This window comes from Paroedura picta, chromosome 6, assembly GCF_049243985.1.
Source record: "Paroedura picta isolate Pp20150507F chromosome 6, Ppicta_v3.0, whole genome shotgun sequence".
Taxonomy (NCBI): Eukaryota; Metazoa; Chordata; class Lepidosauria; order Squamata; family Gekkonidae; genus Paroedura; species Paroedura picta.
Window position 1 is genome coordinate 62,829,098 of NC_135374.1, and position 24,897 is coordinate 62,853,994.

The 24,897-nt window shown below is 42.0% G+C and overlaps 1 protein-coding gene across 6 annotated transcripts; it reads right to left on the bottom strand.

Moving 5' to 3' along the window:
• On the bottom strand, positions 1 to 24,589 carry ZBTB21 (zinc finger and BTB domain containing 21). Of its 6 annotated transcripts, none has more exons than XM_077342772.1 (4): positions 24,112 to 24,589; positions 17,059 to 17,447; positions 13,226 to 13,344; positions 1 to 11,691 (listed from the first exon to the last, which is right to left on the bottom strand). In XM_077342772.1, the coding sequence occupies exon 4, from the start codon at positions 11,676 to 11,678 to the stop codon at positions 8,547 to 8,549; it is 3,132 nt and encodes a 1,043-aa protein (XP_077198887.1). In that variant the 5' UTR covers positions 11,679 to 11,691; positions 13,226 to 13,344; positions 17,059 to 17,447; positions 24,112 to 24,589; the 3' UTR covers positions 1 to 8,546. The 6 variants fall into 6 exon arrangements, with proteins under 6 accessions (XP_077198887.1, XP_077198885.1, XP_077198886.1 ...); XM_077342770.1 differs by having other exon boundaries at positions 24,007 to 24,589; XM_077342771.1 differs by lacking the exon at positions 24,112 to 24,589 and adding an exon at positions 22,701 to 22,757.
• Positions 24,590 to 24,897: the final 308 nt, after the last annotated feature.

Here is a 24,897-nt window from a genome sequence, read left to right on the forward strand (position 1 = left end):
TCAAAAGAAACAAGTTTATTTTACTCCAAACTTAATAAAGATCTAGGTAAAGAAAACATACAGTAGAAAAGTAATACAAAGCAGCGACATTACATTACAAGAAGAGTTATGAAACTCTGAATTCTCTGTCCTAAAAAGTTAGTTGGATTACTACTTAAAATTCAACACAGCTGTATTAAACCAGTATATAAAGTGTACAGGATAAATAGGATTGTTAAAAAGACAGACTTTCTTAAAATCAGAAGCAACTTCAATAGAACTTGAATAGTGCTTGTTGTATGGTGGCGATGACTTTCAATCAGCTAAATTATTTCCTTTTCAGAGCTCTTCTGATCAACAGATTTTGAGCAATGACTAGAGAAGAACTAAATTAGTTTCTAAAGGAAAATATGATAAGACAAGAATTTAGCAAAAGAAATTAAAATTTTAAATCTTTCTTGTAAAAGGAACACTACAAAGAAAGTTGGGCCATAATTATTGCATTTTTACATGTATTTTTTCCAGATCATTTATATTTGACATTTAGAAAGAAAATCATTTCACAGCCACCAAAAAGGAAATGGGTTCTGCATATAACCATTTCAGTGCCATGAAATCCTACCCCCAATCTTTTAAAGTTGTGGTACTAATGAACACAATTTCTATTTCAGAGCTATCTAAAGTTCACATCTTGTCTTTTAGCTGTCCACCAAGTCAGTGCTCAAGTTTCAATTATAAGTGTCATTAGAATTCTATTGAAAATAATGGGTCTTATACTAAAATTAATTTTGTTACTATGGGAAGGTCATAATTTTAGACATTTTCCATCATTTCAAGTGGCAACAGTAGCACAGTGAAGGAGCATACGGACAGCTGATTAGACTGTGTTCACTTATTGGGGAACATTAAACAGTGCAAAGTTATTTCAGATATGAATATATGACACTAAAATAAAACCTGATTAAGCTCTATGCCTGCTTACAACAGTAATTAACTAGTGTGTCATGAAAATATATTCTAATTTAATTCTAGCATTCAGTGTGAACACTACCAAGTCATATATGGACACGTCCTATGACCACTAATGGTCCAGGATTACAGGAAAGTTTTTTTGCAGGCTTGATGTAGGTCTTGTTGCATATGGCAACTCCTCCCTGTAAGATTTGACAGGTTTTATAGGATTTCAAAACCCTAAAAGTTATTCCCCAGCTCTCAGCCAAGGCACCAAGGCTGTATTTAAAACCGAAATGATTGAGGGGCAGAAGGGGGTGCATATACTAAGGGCAGTGATAGGTCAACTAGTAACTTTCAACAAGAACTGTCTCCTGCCTAAGAACTAATTGTTTTTTCATTGATGTGGGAATTATTCAGTGAATAGCCACTATTATGTAGCCCAATCATGCATTAGACAGTTGAAACCCATTGGCATGGGTTTTGTCTAAGAATTACTTTCATGATGTGGAAAATAGGTAGAAGCAGTAAAATATGAAAAAGTATCAAATGCAATAGTGAACAAAGATCTCCAGTTTGTGTTCTTGAAGGAAGGTGTGACACACTGATCACCTTGAAATTATTTTCTAATAGAAAGCAAAGCTAGTCTGGAGCTGAAACACAGGTGACAGATGTCACAGCCAGATTGCCCTCGCATCCTAATCTAGAGCAAATGGTTTACAGAAAGCAAGTGCGTGTCAGACTAGAACAGGAAAGGCCTGGGTTTCAGTTTACACAGCTGTAAGATCCCTGGTGTCTTCTGTAGCCTAATCTACCTCATAGGTTTTTAATGTAGACGTGGTATGGGTGTGATGATGTAAGCTATCCCATGTCCTTCAAAGGAATGGTGAAATAAAAATATACTTTACAAAAAATAACCATATTTTATAAATGAAAAGTGCATTTTTAAGGTAAGTCATTTATTTGCATTTATATGCTGTCCTCACTTGCAGCCCCCAGTAGTTCCTTGGTGTAGTTTGCAATCTACAATCTGTAGACCTTTAAAAGGTGTCCCTTTATATTCATATATAGGAGTGGTTCTTATATGCCACTTTTCTCTACCTAAAGAAGTCTCAAAGCAGCTTATATTCCCCTTCCCTTTCCTCTCCCCACAACAGACACCCTGTGAGGTAGGTGAGGCTGAGAGAGCCCTGATATCATTGCTCGGTCAGAACAGCTTTATCAGTGCTGTGGCGAGCCCAAGGTCACCCAGCTGGCAGCATGTGGAGGAGCGCAGAATCAAACCCGGCTTGCCAGATTAGAAGTCCGCACTCCTAACCACTACACCAAGCTGGCTCTCGATTCCATTGCTCTTTAGACAAATGTATAATATTTTCCCCAAAGGAAGATGAATTTTTAAAAATTACTACGTTTTATGTAAATCTAGGGCAGCACCCTCTTTTTCTTAAAATGTAGGAAAAATCTGTTTCAAGTAAATTAGTGCTCATACACTTGCTTAAAACACAAAACATGTTGATCTCTCTGTTAATGTATATTGAGAAAGCTTTGAAGGAGCAGTTTTCCATTTATTTTATGTTATTAATTTCAAGGACCAGTTTCATCATGCTAATGTGAACTTCATATAAGTGACAATCTGTGATAGCATTGGATTTTATTCCATTTATCAGATGACCTAAAGACATGATAGAAAGAATGGTAATTTATGAATTTAAACCCTGTATGTTTTTCTCATCTTATAACAAAACAGGAAATTTCATTAAAAATAGAGACTCAAGCAATCAAGGCCTTTATCCTTTTAGCACAAAATACTGCATTTTTATGATCAAACAGGTGCAATATTAAACATAACAACAAATCAACAATTTTAATTTTATTTTATTATGGTTTAACTAAATATATTCCTTCAAGATTTTATGTATATAATTAACGTATTTCATAATTTAGAACTTTTAAAACATAAATATATTAATCTTTCATATGTGGAAACATATTTCATTCATGTCCACCAAAATAAACACTCTAAGGGTTTTTAACAGTACTCAATATAAAGCCAGAAGAAAATCCCTATCTAAACTTTTACCAAAAATTGGAGCTACAGGAAGATAGTTATATATTTCTACTGGGTAACTGATATAAAAAAGTTTCAACATCGAAACTAATAAAACAAATCTTATGGCATATATTACTTTTTAGAAAGAGCCCTACTTTAAAAAAAATGAAGCACAGCTTTTAAAACCTAGTATTTATGACTTATTTTCTCATGTAACCCCAATATATCATAGCAATACCCATGTTAAGAACGATAAGTTATGCTCAGCAATAAAATTAGTGACATATTTGGTTGGGTAGGCATGTTTAGTGGGGAGTGGACTTTTTCTGGACAGGCTGGAATACAGACATTTAACAAAGTTATTTTCAGCGTCGAGTCAATACTGGGGGAAAGTATTCCCTCCCTCACAACTGTCACAGGTACGGGACTCTCAGACAAAATACCAGTTACTGTATAGGATATGAACTGCATTTTATAGAGATGAGTAAATTTTGCAACTAAAGACCTGCTGACATGAATTCAGGTAAATTAAGTTGGCCAAGTCATGTTTCATATACAGATCAGCATGCAGACTGGAACAGCCAGGACCAATTCTCACAGAATCCTTTCTCTACAAACATTTAGCAATTTTTACTACCCTCAGGTGGAGATATGTATTGTGTGAATCAGAGTCAGAGAGATACCAACTATAACCATTCCAAACTATGAAACTGAACATTCGGGTCAAGCTCTACAGAAGTTTTTTCATATCTACACAGAGATGGCCTCATTTGAACAAGCAGAACGAGTTACATATGTATTGTAATCGTTACATTTCATTTTGAGATTAAAGAGTACTTATTGCCAATTGCCATAGCTCACAATTTTTTAAAGAGGTTGACTTTGCCAAACTGAATAAAAACACGGTATTTAAAGACTGTGGATTAGCCTTGATCTAATAACAAATGCCTTGTTATTATTAAATATATATAATACAACAGTCATGATGCTTTAAACCAGTGGTCCCCAACCTTTTTATCACCGGGGACCACTCAACGCCTTTTACTGAGGCCTGGTGGGGGGGGGGTAGTTTACTCCTCTACTCTCAACCGCTGCCCTAGCGCTCTGATCGCTATGGTAATGTTTAAACATCCCTTCAAAATAAGATACAGACACGCCACAACAATGAAGTGTGTTGTAAAGGGCTGGGGGGGGGGGAGAAGGCGTCCTTCAGGGCCCACCTCCAATTAGTCAAAGGACCACATGTGGTCCGCCGCCCACGGGCTGGGGATCGCTACTTTAAACTCCTTCAGCTTCTAGAATTAGGATAAAACATCCATGTCTTGCTTGGGCAAGTATTTTAGATTTTCACAGCTGTTTATTATTGCAGTTTGCTTGTGACAAAGATGAAATCAATGGACTTAATTTTTTAAATTCTGGCCACCTGAATGAGATTAGTAGTGCACTCCTAAATACTCTTTCCTAGGAGTAAACACCACTGAATAGACCTGTTTAGGATTGCTTTTTAAAACAGCAATCCTAATAGTACAGTCCTCTGAAAGTTACAGGATTTACTTCCGAGAAAACATACATGGGATTGGACTCAGGTAACAGCCTATCCCAAGCATGTTTTCTCAGAAGTAAATCCTGTGTCTATCAGTGGGGCTTATTCCCAGAAAGTTTTTTAAACTTCAATAAGTTTAGACATTTAATAAGTCTCTTACCTAATTCCAGCCTTCTAAATTTACAGAATTTATTGCTTAGGAACATTCATGCTCATATCTTTCTTACTACTACCTTAGCTCTCTATGCCGCAATAGAGGCAGCTAAGACATAGTATGTATCCCAAGCACCTGAAAGGTTCAGGCATATAAGAGCCAATGATATGACTGTGGTCTATGTGCAGTCCTAATCTAAGATCCTGTGACGACTTGTTATACCACATTACGCACATGCCTGGCCAGGAACTGTTGTGATTGCTGACAGTAGTTGCAGGATGCTTGCAATCCCTTTTGGCATAATGATAAACCGTGCTTCAATCAAATTTTTATTAGTTAATAAGCTTCAAAGCCTGTTCCTAAGAACGGGCTTTGAAAGGGCCCCCTCCCCTGGTCAGGCAGCTTAAGGTGGCTTTGGGCCGCAGCTTGCAGCAGGATCAAGTACAATGAGTGGGGGCTGGCCAGCTCATTAGCAGGCCCAGGACAGAGCTCCTTAGCAGGCAGTCAACAGGCCAAGAGGCCCTCGTTAGCAGGCCCAGCCTAGCAAGCCCTCCACCAAGACACTTTGCCCAGGGCCCTCTCCCCTTATCTGCTACTGACTCCAGGCACTGAGGAGTGTCTGAGAGCAAAGAGGCTAGAGTCCAGGGATGGAGGGCAGCAGCTGCAGGGGCAGGGCCAATCAGGGTGCAGCCAGCTTTGCAAGTAGAAGGTAGAAGTAGTCAAACCAAGGTTTATTCTTTATGTCTGAAGATGTGAGCAGTGACTCATATAAACTCATACTCTGTCATAAATCTTATTAGTCTTTAAAGTGCTACTGGACTCTTGCTCTTTTCAGAGGCTACAAGCACCTATCCATCTTGATGTATGCCGTATAGTCTAACTCAGTGGTCCACAACCACCGCCTCGGCACCTGGCCGCAGCTTCCTCTCCCCGCCCCCCCCACAATGAGAAACTTCCCAGGCCGCAAGCAAATCGGCTGCCAAAGCGTGGAGCCGCTGTGCATGCACGCATGCACAAAATTGCTGCATGTGCGCGCTTGAGATCACACATTGTGCAAATGCACATGCGCAGACCTGCCACACATGCGCATTTGCGCATGGGCTGGCACACATTCACAGCACCCCAGATCGCCCCCCCCCGGTCCGCAGTCCAAAAAAGGTTGCGGACCAGTGGTCTAACTGGTTTATTGTACAAACTTTGGTGCTTATTGCAGTTTAGGTGTTGCTAGGCCTACAAATAAGCAGTAATTCCTCTTCCCCCCACCCTAGCAAACTGTTTCTAAATAAAAATCATAACATTTGAAAACTAATTACAGTTCTACTGCATCAGAGCTGATTTGACTCTGTAGTAAAGCTAGTGTTTGCTAGAATGACAGCGTAATCATAAGAACACTTTCCTGGGAGTAAGCTCCATTGAATAAAATGAGACTTACTTCCAAGAAGAAATGCTTCCTCAGATGCCTTCAGTGAAAGGACTACTGTGCTATCAGTGCTAGCAGGCTTCATGTTTACTTTTAGAACTTGATTGTATTCCACATGAAAGCCAAGGAATGCCTTTCAGATTTTATGCCTAAATACTGGAATCATAATTTTAAATAGCATAAGATGCACACATAAAGCAGCACATGTTTTTATCAGAAAGTTTTTTTTTAATTCCACTTTCAATCATGACTTCTGATGTGGCAGAAATGAGCTTCCTATTCTTCAGAAAAGAAATTGAGACGCTCCAAATTGTATAAAGGTAGACACAATTACTTTCTATGAAGGAATTTTATGGGACTGTTGCTACATTCAATAAACCATGACTGGAATGTATTCACTGGAAGGATCTCTCCCTGTGGAAACATCAAGCACCCAGTGGGATGCAGTATAGCGGGTCTTCCCCTCAACAGGGAAAATTGGCTTTCTCTTTTTGTGTGAACTGTACACTAGATACCTAGGCAAGAGTGAAGAGGGAGACATTTTTTGCCAGTACCTCCTTGTCCCACTGTGCTCTCTATTAGAAGGCTTTAGGACAGCAGGGAAAGGGGAGGGAGCGATCTATTCTATAAACTCATTCCATTGTCTCCAACCCTGGAAGTGTTATTCTACATTTACATGAAAGCAAATTTTGTTAACGTGTTGTACTTCTTCAAAATAATTGCATTTAGAACTGGGTGCCAGTTAGTAATTTTCTGTTCAAACTCAATAGAGTTCTCACTACCTTTAACTATAATATTAATGAAAGTCACAATTGCATACTATGTTGTGGTATTTTCCTAGACTCCAAAACAATCTCTCAAGTGCTAAGTGATTCATCTGTAGCATTCATACCCTCTTCATTCGTGTGAATGTCAATCCATTAAGTCAAGTTTAAAATGCCAATGGACTACTTTTAGTCTTGAACTCCTGATTAGAAAATATTGTTTGTGGTTCCTGACAGAGACTTATGTTAATGAATCCATTCTCCCATTTAAAGGGGAAAAGCCTGCTCTAAAGCCCGTTACAACTTGCCTCCATTTGACTCTTCCAGATACAAGAGTATTCATATGTATACATAGCTCCACCAGAGGCTGGAACCAATTCATAAAAACCTTGTACATGCAGAAGATCTGTGCATGCATTGGGTACACGTCGCTCTTTGCCCACAACAGACACACAATTATGTGTGTGTGTGCAGGGCCTAGAGTGAATGAGATTTAACAAGATTCCTATAGCAGCCTATAACCACAGTCCAGCAATGTACAAAATAAAATGTCTAACATATGACATACAGAATGGTAAAAATATTCTGCTCATTGCAGGTACTATATTTATGAAATGCATCATTTGTTGTTTAACAATTACTTTACAATCTGGAGTATGTGTGTATTTAATAGGTACTTCAAATTTTCATTTTATTCACTTATACATGTATAAATAGTTGCATTTATATTTGTAGTCATGGTAGGGCTTGCCACATTCACCTACAGAAATTGTAATTGCTCCTTATTTTCAAAAACTAGCATATTCATACATTCCACTTAATAAATCACATCCACTCCAATACAAATCAGAAATAAGCCAAGTACAACTTAATTTTTGAAAACCACACAATGCTGTTTGATATTTAAAAGACAGTAATATAGTTTTGCATTAGGATACATAGCTGGCTGCTTCTGTAGCACAATAACTCTAGTTACCAAAATATCTATAGAATATCAGCCTCTGAGACATTAAAACTTTGTTCTGATACTCTTCCTTCGAAAACTCTTTAAATGGCTGGAAGTAGGCTGTCTGCTATTTTGTATATAAAAATCAAAGTATTCACATATTGCTAATTTTAGATTGTACTGTATCTTGCACAACTTCCACAGAGAAAAAATACAGTAACAACTGTCCCCCTCCATACTTAACAAGTAATTATCAAAGTTTTCAATAAGCGCAAAGTTAATTAAAATTTGAGGTCTTATTTGTTATTGCTAATGTTTCATAATCACTAAGCCAACACAGCAAGATACCCAATTCCCCCCCTAAACAATGGATGCTTTTCATATGAAACTCAGTGAAAACCATAAACTAGCTGCAGGATTTCATTACTCTGAACTCTTAAATTGTTCTTTATAAGAATTTATATGAAAGATGAGAAAGATGTAATCATATTTAATTAATTATTCGAATTAATCATTCTGTTACTAAAGGACCCAGAATATGACACCCAGAAACACAAGCAATTTAATCTAACAATAATATAGTTTACCATATGCTCCACATCCACAGCAGCATCATAAATTTCTAACTGCTGAGTGTCCCTGTCCCTTTATATATGAGATTTTTTTCAACTGTATAAATTCAGAAACATCATGTAAATTTGAGAAATGTTAAAATTCCCTGCCAGCATTCTTTATATTTTTAATTGTGTGTCTGTTCATGACTCCAGAGACTAAATGCTGTTTTAAATGTCCTGTGACAAAGTTTGCACATATACTGCCTTTTGAATGTGATGGCTGAAAGTGGTGGAGCATGATAAAAGAGTGTGTCAGATTCCTGTGGAACAAATAATTTCTCAGTAGCTGGAGGGGTTTCTGACAAACCTGTGGGGCTATCGGGTTCCAAAGGCTGTATTTTTGGAAGTGGTGGGGGAGGAGGCAAAGGTGGCGGTGATGGAGAATTAGCTGGTGCACACAAGTCAGGATCTTTGCGCACAGGTTCCTCTGTAGGTTGTGCCATATGGGACTGGAAATGACTCCACAGACGGAAATTGGTTCGGAATGCCTTGTTACACACATGGCAAATGAAGGGCTTCACAGAGCACAACAGCTCTTGGTGACGCTCCAGCTGTTTGTGTACAGTAAAGATTTTCCCACATTTTTCACAGGGCCATAAGCTAGTATCTTTATTAGTAATTGCTCCTTTGGGTTCTCGGTTGGCTTCAGAGACCACCTCCTCCTCTATATCATCTGCAGGTTCTTCTTTGATCTGAATTTTAAATTGTTTGGAAACACTTAGATCTTCAGGCAGACACGAGGAATCTTCTGAATCAAAATTAATCTGTTCTGAAGAGTCACTGAATACACTGTCCTCTTTGGCTGTCACCAAGTTGTTCATCTTGTTAGGCTCTGACTGAGAATGCAATCTGGAAGTACTACTAACTTCACCATTGTGTTCCAGAACTGGTAAAGAAAAATTCTCCGTTGGAGCCATGGTATTCTGATTGTGAACTTCGACCTGATGACGCCAAATACTGAAAGATGATTTAAAAGTGCGCATACACTCTAAGCAAGTGAGCTTCTTGTACTCACATGCAATTTCATGGTCAAGCTTCAGCTCTAGAGAAGAAAAGCGAAGGCTGCAGTAAGGACAAACTGTGGCATTGCGGCAGAGTCGCTCATGATTTCCCTGTTCAATAAGAGAGGAAAGTTTAGCATTACAAAGACGACACTGGTACACTTTTTTGGTTTCTACTGGGCTTTCAACAGGAATATCCTCTTTTGGTTTAAGAACTTTATTTACTCCAACTGTTTTTTCCCCTGGATGCATTTTTATGTGCTGCTTAAACTGTGACAGGAAGCGATATGCTTTCCCACAGTACGTACAAATGTAAGCTCCTCTGGTTCTTGACCTTAGATTTCTTTTGATGACTTGTGCTTGTGAAGCAGCTTGTCCCTGAAAACCTTGCTTGCCACGCCTTAGTTTAACAATCAGAGCCTTCTTAATTTCTCGCTCTCTCACTATATCAATTAATTTCCTTTGGAATTTTTCATCCAAGACAGCGTGTGAACTGGAAGCAGGTGATGGGTTCTTCACAATCCCATGCTGTGTCTGGCAATGTGTCCAAACTTTGAAGTTTGTGTGAAATCTCTTATGACAAATATCACAAGCATATGGTTTTTCAGGATTGTGGTACATATTAACATGACGATGAAGGCCTGCAGTTGACCTGAAAATCTTAAGGCAATGTTTGCACTTAAACTTTTTGTTAGGTTTCATTTCTTCCAATTCTCCATATTCATTTTTGATAATATCAGAATCTGGGAAATCAGCATCAAGTGGTGTAGGATTTGAGTTTTCCTCAAAATTGTCCTCTGACCCAAGGGAAGTATGTTCATCCACCTTAATTTTTTTTATTGGAAGCCTCCTGTCTGCTTGAAACCTTCTTTTAGCTGGAAGTCTACTCAAATCTCTATGGTCATCTTCATTTTTAAAAGGGTAACTTTTATTGGCAGATGAGGCATCCCCCACTGTAACTCTTATGATCTCAGAAGGATCTGAAAGAGGACTGCTGGGCTCAGTTTTAATCCGCATTTCTCTAAGAGGAGGTGACGTTATTTCCCTTTCTGTTGACTGTGAGGCACTAAAAGATCTAAGGCGATGTGAGTGAATTAGCTGTGTCTTGTTATCAGCAGCTGCCTTTTCTGAAGACTCTTTCATGGATGGCTTTGGGGATATTATGTTTAATGTTCTCTCTTGGGTGTTGTTGATTGGTGAAGATGCATGTGAAGGCTTCGGGTCAACCGATGAGGAATGAACAGGAACTTGACTATCCATGGACAATGACCTCCTTAGGAGACTTTTTACAAGCGGTCCACTCCTGTCAATACTTTGTTTTTCAGGAACAGGTACTCTAGATGGAATCACTAACCCTAACTTTGAGTAGTATAGCAAATTTCTGTCTTCCCCTGGACTAGTTCCTTTCCCCGTCTCTCTCAACAAAAATGTAGAATCTGAAGAACTACATACAGATACAACGGGTGGACATGGCCTTTTCAAGGGTACTTCAGCTGACTTTCCTGTTGGTTCATTTGCTACCAATTCCTTGTCTGAAAAAGGTTTCTGTGATAATACTGCATTCCTTTTAGCATCACTTTGGTCATCTAGTGCGCCTGAAGTTTCATGAGACTTGGAATATCTTAAAAAGCTATTTTTTAACCATGTCTTTTCATTTAGTGGTAGACTGTGCAGAAACTCAGTTGCCTTTGTCGCTTGTGGTTGTTTGGTTTTGATGGCAACAGAAGATGAGAATTGAAAACTATGGCTTAATTCATGAGGAGTATGACCAACATTTTCCCCCTGTGTTTCATTTTTGCTCTGACAAACTATGACACTCCGTTTCTGGGATATGCTTTCATCTTCTTCCTGGACCATTGTCTTCTTAATGGGACATGCAAGCAAAGGGGCTTGAGGACTTTTAGAAACAATGTTGGTAAGAAAAGAAATCCCAAGGCTGTACCCCACTTCTTGCACAGCTGCAAGGCTGCTTTTCTCCACAAACAAGGAAGATGAGTAAATGTAGTTTAATACATTATCGAAAGTATCTGGTTCACAAAAGTCAAGCTGAAATACTGATTGGGTCTCATTTTCTTTAGTGAACAGAGTCTGAAAGTATTCACTGCTGGCAGCCAGAACATTTTTATGAGCTCGAAATTTTTGGTCTCCAACTATCAGAACAACATCACAGAGTTGTCCTTTTAGACGTTTCTCATTTAAAGCACTTAAGAGAGAAATGGCATGTGCAGGGTTTATATAATGTAGGAGACCCTCCATGATTTAGGCTTACCTGAAAAACAAGAAAACAGAAAGATCCATAGTGGGATTTTGATACACTTTTAGTGAAAGAAAAAATATTGAAGTTGCACCCTCCTCCCCCAGCCCATCCATAACAAGTTAAGTGGACAGTCATTTTTCATTAATATTTTATTTTGCTTTGAAGACAGTAGTAATACTGTGGAAGCTAAATATATTTTAAACAGCAATACATAATAAATACTACAAAAATTGCAATGGGTCTACCTGCTGCATAAAGAATAAAGTAGCAAAGTATGATTCTGCATATGATTGTTAATATATCCTGAAGTAGTTATCTACCTGTGATGGGTAATTAACAGTTCCTTCCTAAACTGTGTTACACCCTTCTAAGTCGGTTGAAGTCAGTGGGGTCAAGAGGGATGTAACTATGTTTAAGATTGTGCAGTTCACAAGAATAATTTTGCTTGGGTTTTTCCATCTTCTACAAATTTGAAAATAAAAAACCTAACATGAGATGACTACAGAAAGATATCTGAAGTCAATTTAAATTTATCAGTCTGCTATGAAGCTTATGAGCTGACTTTGCTCAATCACTCTTTCAACTATGGGGACCAATGGATTCAGTCGGCATGACAGCTTCATTTGTTCAGAATAATAATTAGACGTGCAGCTTTGTCAGTGTTGAGAGCCAGTGTGATATAGTGGTTAAGAGCATCAGACTCTAACCAGGAGAACTGGATTTGATTTACCACTCCTCCACATGAAGCCAGCTGGGTGACCTTGGGTCAATCACAGTTCTCTTAAGAGTTCTTTCCATCTCACCTACCTCACAGGGTATCTGTTTTGGGGAGAGGAGGGGAAGTTGATTGTAAGCCACTTTCAGATTCCTTCGGGTAGTGAAAATTGGGGTGTTCTATTTGAGGATGCGAGAATGCTATCTTTGTCTCTCAAACTAGTTCTGTCAACAAACATGACACCATTAATATCATCAGAGCTGGGAGGAGGTAATGATATGTACACAGAGCATTTAATAATCAACCAGCACTTAATGTGTGTAGCCGTGAACTGTAGATCCATGTGTCTATTTCCACATACCCATGTTTCCCCTTCCTGTTTTACCTACAGTGTTGATTCATTTGATTTTTATCTTAACACCGCCCGCGGTGCCGCGGGCGCCGCGGACTAAATAATGTGCTAAGGGCTGTGGGGGAGGAGTTAGGGCAGGCTCCCTTGCCTCGGCTCGCCGTTGCTCCCTTCCCGGCCGCCTGACGTGTCGAGAGGCGCAAAGTGCCTCCGACGCATCAGGCCGTTGGCACGCCTGCCGGCTCGGGGGCCGCACACTGCCCCGCTAGTGCCCACTGTATTTCAGGTACAGCGGGCTTGATTACTAGTAATATCATATAACCTGTGAAGATCACCAAGTACATTTATTTGCACTATGACATAAGTAGTCATGTAAGAGAGGGTTTTTACACTAATGCATTTGACTTAGTTTTCTGCTAAGTACTTTTATTCTTACAGGGAACAATGTAAATTGGAAGTATAATCTTTTTTTAATATCTTACCACAAATTTGTTTTTCCTTTATCTCAGATAAATGGGCTCCAAAGTTACAGAAATTTCAGCCTCAGGATTTCCTTTACATCCTGGTTTGCAATTATTTTGAATTTTGTATCACAGATAATCTAGGAAGAAAAAGAAAGAAAAATATATTTTAAAAACAGCATCTGCATACATAAATTCCCAGTACAGATTTCTAGGTCCTTGAACATGTGGTGTAAGGCACAGCAAATGTCAGCATGCTCAACTTTTCTGTGAATTTATTTATGTATTTATATATTTATTTATATTTATTTATTTATTTATTTACACTTATATACCGCCCTTCCCAAAGGCTCAGGGCGGTTTACATAAATAATAATAATAATAATAATAATAATAATAATAATAATAATACAATTAATAATTTCTCCCTCTGCCACATTCCAAGTTGCACTGATGGCAACAGGACTCAACAGAGATGAGGCTAGATCAGCAGCTTTAGTCAATGACCAGCCAGAAAAGGTATGTTACACTGGCTGCCCAAAAGGCCAAGGCCATTTGGAATCTATCACTCTATAGTCATGGTGTAGCTTCCCTGTTGCTGCTGTGCTGTATTGGGAGCCACAGCAGCAACATAATTCTCCTCAGCAGGTTTCCATGGTAAGTCTGTTTAATTTGCAATTTTATAGCTTTATATCTATACTAAAAAGAAAGCCCATTGCACCCGGGAATGCAATGGGCGCTAGGACGAGCTTTGAAGGTGGGGGGAGGTGGGGGGTTCCCTCCCCCGGGGAGGTCTGTGCATTGGAGCGGGTGTGGGACACAGCCCGCTGGTGGAATGGAGAGCGACTGGGACGTTGGGGTGTGGAATGACAATCATGCCTCCCAATTGGCCTCTTCACTTGTCAGTCCGGGGGCAAGGGCCCAATCTGGGAGTTTTAATCCCGGACTCGGCCTACCCCAACCACTCTTACTGTTTTACTAAGAGGGACAGATACCATTACACCAAAAGTTCCCAACTTTATTCTCTTTTTTAAAGGAAGTCTCTGGCCCATTTTGTTGCAAATATGTGCTTTATTATGTCTCAGCAGGGAAAAAGAATAGAAACTTATTTCTTAAAATGAAAGCTGGGAATTCAAAGTACCTGATCCATATTTTGGTACAGGTATATCTAGGTAAGAGCCTCTTGTGGCGCAGAGTGGTAAGGCAGCCATCTGACAGCTTTGCCCATGAGGCTGGGAGTTCAATCCCAGCAGCCGGCTCAAGGTTGACTCAGCCTTCCATCCTTCCGAGGTCGGTAAAATGAGTACCCAGCTTGCTGGGGGGTAAACGGTAATGACTGGGGAAGGCAATGGCAAACCACCCCATATTGAGTCTGCCATGAAAACGCTAGAGGGCGTCACCCCAAGGGTCAGACATGACTCGGTGCTTGCACAGGGGATACCTTTACCTTTACCTTTATATCTAGGTAAGGCTACTAGGAGGTGGGGCATTACTATTGAGTGGGCAGGACCAAAAAAAATCCCAACTTTTCCATCCAAACAATAGCCACAAAGACTTTGTTATCTTCCCCAAAACATCAGAGAAAAGCAAGTTTGCAAAATATCAAAGAAGAGCCAGAAAAAACAGCTGTGGGAAAGCAGGAATCCCCCGCCCTACACTTCCTGACAATATTGACTTTGGGAAAGAACTTGGGACCATATGCAGAAACATCCTAGGTAATCTATCCGTGCTAATCAAATTCCTGCACCAATGCAACAGCCAACGAGGAAGTCCTTATAGGTATGCAGACTGACTGCCATGTATCTTAGATTCCCACCATTAGCCAATGTCAGTTTCCCTGAACTTTTAAGAATTACCTATAGTCTCACTACCCCCAATATTATCTTCAGGCCAAAACTAACCAGTTACAATTCTTTCTAAGGAGGCTGTTTACTTTTGCCACCTGTTTCTCACTAATAATCACCCTTTTCTTCAAATGTTTTTGTTTAAGGTCCTGAGGGGAAGCGATATGAGGCAAACATTTGGAAGAAGCCATATGTGTATGTGTATGTGTGTGTGTGGGGGGAGTTATGTAACAGAACAACAAATGGTGTGGAAATTATAATGGTTTTAAGATTTTAGTGTTTTGATATTCCAGAGTTGGTGAGATATCATTAAACCCTTATCTTTGGGATAGAAATGAGCTCAGTTATCCAACCATAAAGAAATTGGAGTCTGGTAAAGATCTATGTAAATACAATCGATCAAAAGAATAAAATATTCTGGCAATGGACCTTTGATACTACAATGTATTACATTAACGTTATATGCAGTACAAGATCTTTGTGAGTTATATTGCACTACACTGTACTTTCCTATTTGTCAACTACGCTCACACAAGTGAGCACATATTCGCTACCACAGATGCCCTAAGGCAAGGAACCTCAAATATGCGGAACCTTTGGACACTTAAATATTTCATAACATTGAATGGGTGGCACTAAAAATGGCCACCTATTGGAAGAGGGATACAGCAAATCACATGGCAGGAAATCGCATGGGTGGTGAAGCATGTCACAAAATATTGGTAGACTCTAAGCATTACATTACAATGAAGACAGGTGTTGATGAATGGGTGATCCCTCCAGATGCAAAAGTCTCCTCAAGCATCTGTTCCAACAAGGCAGAAGAAAGCCAAGAGGAGGCAGATACTAGGAAACATGAGTCATGGGCAACACTTTGGGGAACACTGGATTTTCCAGTCATCATCCCTGAAGCACACTATTACTGCACTGACCTACTTCCTTTCCTTCTCTCTCTTTAAACACTTCCATCAAAGAAAAATTATCCAGCACAAATTCCTTATCCTTCAATCCCAATACCACCATACCCTTGATTTTACTCCTTCAACATGTCATTCTTAACTGCTCAAATACACCCATTCCTCCCTCCCCCCTTCTTTCAACATCCTTCTCAAAACTCACCACTTCTAAGCTTATAGCAACTTAAATCTTATCCCATATTAGACCTATGAGAGCTAGTGTGCTATAGTGGTTAGAGTGTCAGGCTAGGACAGAGGCATCAAATTTATTTGTTACAAAGGCTGTATCTGACATAAATATCACTTTGTTGAGCTCGGTCATGTATACCGTAAATTGTAATGCCAGGTACCAAAATGTAATGCCTAGTGACCACTGTAACCACAGATCCCTCTCACTAGGTAGCTGCTGCCTATGACTGTAAGCAGCTGAGTGGCCCCTGGGGTAGAGGCCCAGCTGCCAAGTTGTGTGTTCAGTGGCAAGATTAGGTCCCCAATGGGTTAAAGAAACTGCCAAAGAAGCATTTCCCTCTCCCAGGCTCACAGCATTGGTCAGGGCTTGGGCTCAAAGCATTAGTCATAGGAGTGGGGTGGGAAAGGGAGCCGAAGTGCAGCTGCTTGCACAGGTAGGTAGATGGGTGGGTAGGTGGGTTGGTAGGTGTGTGCAACTATGATGGTAGTGCTGGCTGCCAGTAGGATGACAGAAAATTGTCTGCAACTCCCTTCCCAAGGCAACACAATCCCTACAGCCATCCAGGTCAGCATCTCAGGAGCTGGAGAGCCGTGTGAGAGCCGTGTGGAGAGCCGTGTGACCTTGCCTTGGAATCCTGTACCAGTGTGAATGCAGCTGTGAGAGTGCCACTGAAGTGAACAGGTTCTGCTCGATTGCTTCAGATGGGGTTATCCCACTGCACTGAAAACATGATTGGAACGGCTCTCCCCCCCAGCATCATTCTGTCCCATCCCTCGTTCCAGATATGGGGAGAAAAGTTGAGTAGAAATGAATACATAAAGCCTAAGTACATGCAACTGAGCTGAAAATGACCTTTGCCATTACCTCCATCCTTCTTTCTCTCCTCTGTTGCCTTGCTCTGTGTTGGATTTTAGGTAGCAAGCACCTTAGGCAGGGCTTCTTACTATTCTGAAATGCAATGCACACCAAAAGGGGCTTTGGATTCTTTATCTTGTGACACATGTCCACGCAGCAAAACATTTTTTAAGAACCCGAGATTTTCAAAATGTCTTGAGATGTCAGATGAGATGGTGTAGGAGGCTCCAGTGCAACCCTTTTCAACCTTTTGATTGTAGAGGACCCCCTGAAATATTTCTCAGGCTTTGAGGAATCCAGGATGTGGTGATATGCCCCTTCAGAAAAGTGGGCGCAGAAGTAAGATGCAGGAATCAGTTGATTGTTTACCTTTTTTCCAATGTGGAGAAAGACTAGGCCTGCAGAGTAACAGGGAAAGTGGATTCCAGTAATCCCTATTGACATCAGTGGCCACTCAAACTTCATGGAAAGGCCATGGAACCCCTGTGGAGTTCTTGCGTAATCTCTGTTCTACTGTTTAGTAATCAAAATCACACTTAAATTCAAAGTAATCTCATGGACTCTGAGCACGGTTGCCAGGTACCTCCGCCACTGACAATCCGCTCTGAACTTCTCAGGAGAAAATTAAACAAACAACAAAAAGAATTTCCATCAAGCCAATGGTGTGACATCACTTCTGGGAGAAACCCAAAAGCAGAGTCACACTTCTCTAGGGATAGCCAGAAATGTTTTTGGTTTTACCATAGAATTCCAGAATATTCCTCTAGAAGTCTCATCACAGTGTCACTGACAGTATGGACCATGCTTTTATCACACTCCCATCAGTTGGTAGGCTGTGCCTGGTAAACCTAACTCTGAGCCATTTTTTTTCTTCATCCAATAAAGTGGAAAAACTGGTAAAAACTAAAAATTGATTAATTATTTAAAACAATTCAGCACAGATAAAACATATGAAACAAATACATTTAAACCCGAAAACCACAAGTAAAAGCACAATTCAGGACTCCCGATAAACTTTTGCCAAAGCAGCCCTCAACAGAATAATCTTTGACAGCCTCCTTAAAACTGAAAGTGTGGGGGCTGGGGAGGTTTTTTCATCATTCTGGGATTACCCTTGAAACAAACATGCTTCTTTGACTGACCTCCTAACAGTCAAGAGTGCCTCTCCCTGTGATCTCAATTCCTAGGCAGGAACAGGTGAGAGAAGACAGTCCCTTGGATGCCCCAGTTCTAAGCCATGTAGGGCTTGAAAGGATAAAACCGACATCTTGAATTGTGCTCTAGAGTGGATTGGCAGCCAGGGTGATTGTTGAAATATCAGGATCACATGCTCCCAATCAGCTGGCCCTAATCAGCTGTCTAGCTGCAGCCTCCAAACACTCCTTCAAGGGTAACCCCAAATAGAGCACATTGCAATAGCCTAGTCCCGAGCAAAAAGTACTCTGAAACCCAAAGCCACCTGATTTTTTAAGCTGATTGCCATGTTTGGTGGCACTTCCAAGCAACAAACTGGACTTTTCTGGGGAACTTAAATTCCATCAAAAACCGGAGAGATCTCAATTTCCAAGGCCCACCAACCTAAAGAACCTTGGCCTTGTCAGGATTAAACTTCAGTTTGTTCACCCTCATCCAGTTCATTACTGACTCTGAGTACTGGTTCAGAACATCAAGAGCAACCTTGGAATTAGATGGAAAAGGGAGAGCACATTATAATCCGCAGATTAGTAAAACCACAGGCCAAACTTCCTGATGACCCCTCTCAATGGCTTCACATAGATATTAAGTAGCATGATGGCTAATAGGGTTGGGTGCTTCAGTGTCTGAAGTGGCCATTCACGCCCAAGCATCAAGTGGCATGGGAGGGGAGGTGCGCCCACTGGAGCGCCCGTGCCTCCCCCCCCCATGGCACTGGCTGCTTTGGGCACAAACAGCTGTGCCCGACTCTAATAGATAATACTGAATCCTACAGAACTCTACAGGTAAATGGCCTGGGAGTAAAGCAGGAAGGCAACACTACTATGTTCTGAGATTGACCCTCCAATGGGTTTTGAACCAGTATTATATGGTTCCCCCAGCTCCAGTGTGGTTTAGTAGGATACTGAGGTAGATAGTATTGAAGACTACTGAGAAATCCATCAGAACCTGCAGGGTCACATCTTCCTGCCTGGTTCTCTGTACAGGTCATTGACCAAGGCGACTAAAGCAGTCTCAGTTCCAAAACTTTGCCTGAAACCAGACTGAAATAGGTGAAGAAATTCAGTCTCTCCAAAGTGTACCCAGAGCTGAAAAACATCCACCCACTCAAGCACCTTCCCCAACAATGGAAGATTAGAGACTGGCTGGATGTTCTCCCAACATATTAAGATTTAGGGAAGGGTTTCCCCACCACCACCACCACCACCACCAAAACAGGTCTAATTGCTGCCTTAAGCACAGAAGGTACATCCCCAGCCTTCAAGGAAGCATTTGCCACTCCCATTTTATCAACCAGGAAGAGCAAGGAGTCAAGAACACGGGTAGTAGGCCTCACCTCTACAAGGATCTTGTCCACACTTGGACTCTACAAACTAAAAGTCAAAGTATAAATCAGACAAGCAGATGCCAAGGGCAGTTCTGAATATGCACCTATGCCAGCGCCTACCCCAATGAGGACTGGGCCAATTTAGTCTGCAAATTAAGTAGCAAATTTATCACAGCAGGCAATCGTGGTCAGAATCCAGTTTCCTGGGCCTATAATGTAAAAGCTCTCAGGTCAGCTGGATGATTACACGCAAACAGAATGGTGGAAGAGATAATATTGCTTCTTTGCTACCATCAGAGCTACAAAACAGGCTCTAATGTGGGCTCTATGCCATGTTTGATCAAATTTGCTCCCACTTGCCACCACCGGCATTTTACCTGTCATCGTTCCCATCTCATCACCATCAGTTCTCCAGTAAACCAGGGAGACGACTAGGTTCTACCTGGAGGCAGAAAGTGATTAGGGGTGATTGTGTCAACAACCCAGGCCATCTCCCTATTTGTAAAAGGAAAACGACTATATGAAATACTCTTCCACATGATGCAGAAGAAAGGATTTCTAATATTTAAAATAATGGGAAAATGAATCAATGGGGGAAAGGTCACCAGCTGTATAGCCTCAGGACTGAGCTTTCTTTCCAGTATGCTAGAGCAAACAGTGGGATGGCCACAGGCACAAAAGGACTCTACCAGAGGCCTCCAGATGAAGCACCCATTATATTCAGACGCTTCCTGGTATTTTTATTTATTAAAATATTTATAGCCTCCTTTTCCTCTTGGCTCTTTTGCTTTTGTCTTTTTATTTAAACAGTATGTTTAAACTGTTTATTAAATCATATTGTAGTATGTTTGCAAGCAGCTTTCATTTCCAATAGAGGAGAGCAGTGAAGTACTAAATGGCCTATTTTCTACCCTAAAATATGTTGTTATAGCCTTCATTATAAGATGCTAAATTTTTGTTCTGTGTCTTTCTAGAAATCAAAACCACACTGAAGATTCAGACTAAGAGAACAGACACAAACATTTTCACTTGTTTTCAAAAATATACTGTCAGTTTCCTTGACTACAGCATGGTCATGGTTGTCTACTATCACTGCACTTATGACTATTCTCTTCCATTAAAGTCTGGTAAGAATATTATATATTTAGTACAACATAGCTCACTAGAAAACATGAGTCACGTTTAGTGATGAAAATACATTTATATGCATTATAAATTTATATGCATTATATCTCTGGAAAAGGACTGAAAAAAGAAAATGTGATGCATTTATTTTGAAGATGCTTATCTAGTAATCACAGCCTCCTTCTATATCCATTCTATCAATGCAGCTGTTCCCTATGTTTGAGTTTAACTGCTATAACTTAGGGAGTCTCAATCTACATATCCTTCCAAGCAGCAAGGGGCTATTTCTGACACTTTCAACCATTTTGTATTTTTAATTTTACATGAATGCCGACATCTGAATGCTACGAACTTAAACCATTCTCCAGAACTTTTGAATTTCTTTCTTCCGACCGAGTTCATTTAAAACAATAGAGACAATAAGTGCTAGAAAAACGTTTGAGTTTCCAAGCTTTACACATACACCTGTATTCCTTGCACAGGACAGACCTTAAAGTTTGTGAAAGCTTAAATCAACAACACTGCTAAGAGCCACACTAGATTTTATGGTGGGCAGCTAGGATGATACAGTCCTGCCTGTGACATGGCGTTAATGACAATCAAACATCCTTGTAATAAAAATGAAGTGAAATACTTGAAAGGAATTTTGCCCAACATGGTACAGTAGTGTCACTTATTCAAATGAACATAGGCTACAGCTGTACAACATGTGACTAATCCACTCCATGACCAGAATAACAAATTATTTACACATCAAACTTTGCTTGAGGTCAAATAAAGCGGTATGTACAGGAAAGGCTTGCTTGCCAGAGTAGTACTTCCTTATAGGCTGAACACAAAGACAAACGAAGAAGAGCTGGTTTTTTGCACCCCACTTTTCCCTACCTAAGAGCCTCTTGTGGCGCAGAGTGGTAAGGCAGCTGTCTGAAAGCTTTGCCCATGAGGCTGGGAGTTCAATCCCAGTAGCTGGCTCAAGGTTGACTCAGCCTTCCATCCTTCCGAGGTCGGTAAAATGAGTACCCAGCTTGCAGCTGGGGGGTAAACGGTAATGACTGGGGAAGGCACTGGCAAACCACCCCGTATTGAGTCTGCCATGAAAACGCTAGAGGGCGTCACCCCAAGGGTCAGACATGACCCGGTGCTTGCACAGGGGATACCTTTACCTTTCCCTACCTAGAAGGAGTCTCAAAGTGGCTTACAATCACTTTCCCTTCCTTTCCCCACAACAACTGTGGTAGGTGGAGCAGAAATTGGCCCAGCATGGCAGTAATGGGCCCTCAATGGGGCCTGGCAGTGGCTACTGTGCAACTGAGGACAAACTGATGACTACTGGACAACTGGGCTCCAAGTATGCTTGTCCACTCCCGTTTGGAAAATTCCTATATATTTAGGGGAAGCAGCTTGAGAAAGATGGAGTATGGGGAGCAGAGGAACAGCAACAGGGTAAACTTCATACAGCCCAAAGTAATTCTTTTCTCTAGAGAAACTGATCTCTGCAGCCTCGAGATCAGACTGGGAAATTTCCTGGCCCTACTTAGACGTTGGCAAGTGTAACTTACTGGCTCAGTAGCAGCAGCACACCATGCCCAGGGATCAGTGGTACACAGCCACTGCACATCTGAGCCAGGGTCCAGCAGGCAACACTATGCCCCAGAACCAGTAGAAACCATGCAAATGGCTCTTGCCCAGCAGCCATGACACACCACTCAATAAAACCTGGCTCTGGTGGCACATCAGTGACCCAGGCACAAGAGGCAGGCACTGTATTATAGGACCCAGGCTGGCCTTGGTGGCAACTGTGCAACTGGTCTTGGGTGCAGTGGTGGCATACTGGGCTAGGCACAGCAGCATCTGGGTCCAACTTGGCTACTGTGCACCTGGGCACTGGAGTGCACCTGGGCACTGGAGTACCATTGGGCCCAGGTTACAGGGTTGGCACAGTTTGGCACAGTAGTTAGGAGCGGCAGCTTCTAATCTGGCGATCCTGGTTTGAATCCTCACCTACCTCACAGGGTGTCTGTTGTGGAGAGAGGAAAAAGGTGATCGTAAGCTGCTTTGAGACTCCTGCTGGTAGAGAAAAGTGCCATATAAAAACCAATTCTTCTTCATTATACATCTGAACTTTGCTCTGATGGGCACCACACAACTGGGCCCAGCTCAGCCCAGGTGGCAACTGTGCAACTCAGTCCCAGTTACAGTCCTGGCAGTGGCCTTCGCCCTGGTGATGGCCACCATGCAACTAGGCCTGGCCCCATCCATTGTGCAACTGAGAATGGTATGGCAGTGGCCCCCGCACAAGTTGGACTGTCTCTAGGGTCAGCCACCATGCACCTGGGGCCAGCCCAGCTTTAGCAGCCACTGTGCAACAGTGGCAGGCCCAGCTTGGATCCAGCAGCCATCAAGTAACGGGGCTCAGGCCTGATGGCAGCCACCGTACAACAGGACCATCCCAGTCCTGTTACATACATCAGAAAATGCTAACATGAGCCATGACTAATGAGGAATCAGCCTTGGAATTTTGTGGATTCAGTCCCACTTTTCCTGCTATGGGATCAGAACTAATTCAAGCTGAAGTGACTTTGCCCCAGCTTGTCCCCTCTCCTGTGCCTATCTCTGCTTGGGGGAAGCTCCTGCATTATTGAAGGGTTAGAATCCATTCTTGCTTGAGCCTCCACACCGAGTCTAAGTTACCCTAACTATTCCTGAAGAGCAGAACATAGTGTCCAGTGGCACCTTTAAGAGCAACAAAGTTTTATTTCAGGTATTAGCTTTTGTGTGCACACACTCTGTTTCAAATACATTGAAATGGAAGTTATCAAACTATACATATATATAAAGGGTGAGCAGCAAATCAACATACAGCATGTGCATGTACACAAAAGCTTACACCTTAAACCACTGGACTCAAACTATTCTGCTGTTTCAGACCAACATGAATCTATCTACCTGAAGAGATGGCATAAGCTTCAGGAAGAAGTACTCACTTTGCCCCTCATTCCCAATGGAGTTTCAAAAATAAGGGAACCCCTTAGCCAAATGACCTCGTAAAGCTCAAAACCCTACCACACCCATTTTTCTGTCACTGTATAAATGGAGCATGCGCAGTCGATTGCTCCAGCCCTGGCAAGGCACAGACTCAGTGAGGAAATGCAGCCAGAGACCAGAGTGGGCAGCGCACATGCGCAGTAAACACCTAATTCAAGGCAGCAGCATGCTTATTCCACAGCATGAGGGCAGCTACCATATCGGCGCAGGCGCAGTGAAGGGATCAGGGACCACAGCCCTACTAGGCGAGGGGGAAAAAAACATACCTCAGAGTTACGTCAGGAAAAGACGCCTTTGTGCACGGGGAAACCCGCTCCTTTGTGCGAGGAGAGGGCAGCCGTAAGCGAACTGGAGCCGTGGCTGTTACTCACCCTTTTCACCACTGGACGAGTATGCCCTTTCCTTCCCCCCTCGGTGCCACCCTTTACGATCCACCCGTGCGCGCTGCCGCCACCGTCGCTGTGATTCCATCCATCTTGAATTTGACGTCATCCCACACCAGGGATGAGGTCATCGCAGAGAACGCTCGTCACGTGCGCATCTTCCTCATTGGTCACTTTGAGCCGGGGCGGGGAGGGGGGGGTCGCTGAGAGAAAGGGAAGCGGGAGCGCCTGGCTGCGAGGGCCGCCGTGGGAAGCCAGGATCCCCCCCCCCCCCCCACGTGAGCTGGCGGACCGGGAGGTCTGGCCGCAAATCCAAGTGGGAAGCAGCAGCCGCCGCGGCTACGAGCGGAACACAAGCAGTCGGAGCTGCGCCGGGGAGAGGAAGCGACCGGGGCAGAGGGTCTGGGGGACACTGGCCGGCGAGGAGGCAGAGGCTCGCCGCCCTCTCGCTAGCTTCGCCTTCGCCTCCCTGCCAGGCCGCTCAGCTTTGGCGGCTTGTCCCCCTTGTGACTTCCGCTGCGGCTCTTCCCGGTAGGCATCGACAGCCGCCTTCGAAGAGCTCGCCGACCAACGTGGAGGGTTTGAGGAACAATGCATCTCGCTGAGCTCCTCTTCAACGCAGGGAATGGGTGAAAGTGAAATTTTTATACTGAAACAAGACACCACCACCACCGGATCACAGCTCATATCCTTGTCCCTGAGCAAACGTTTTTAAAAGCCTATATGTAGCACATCATGATCCAAAAGTGCGCTTGAGAACATGGATCCAGGTTG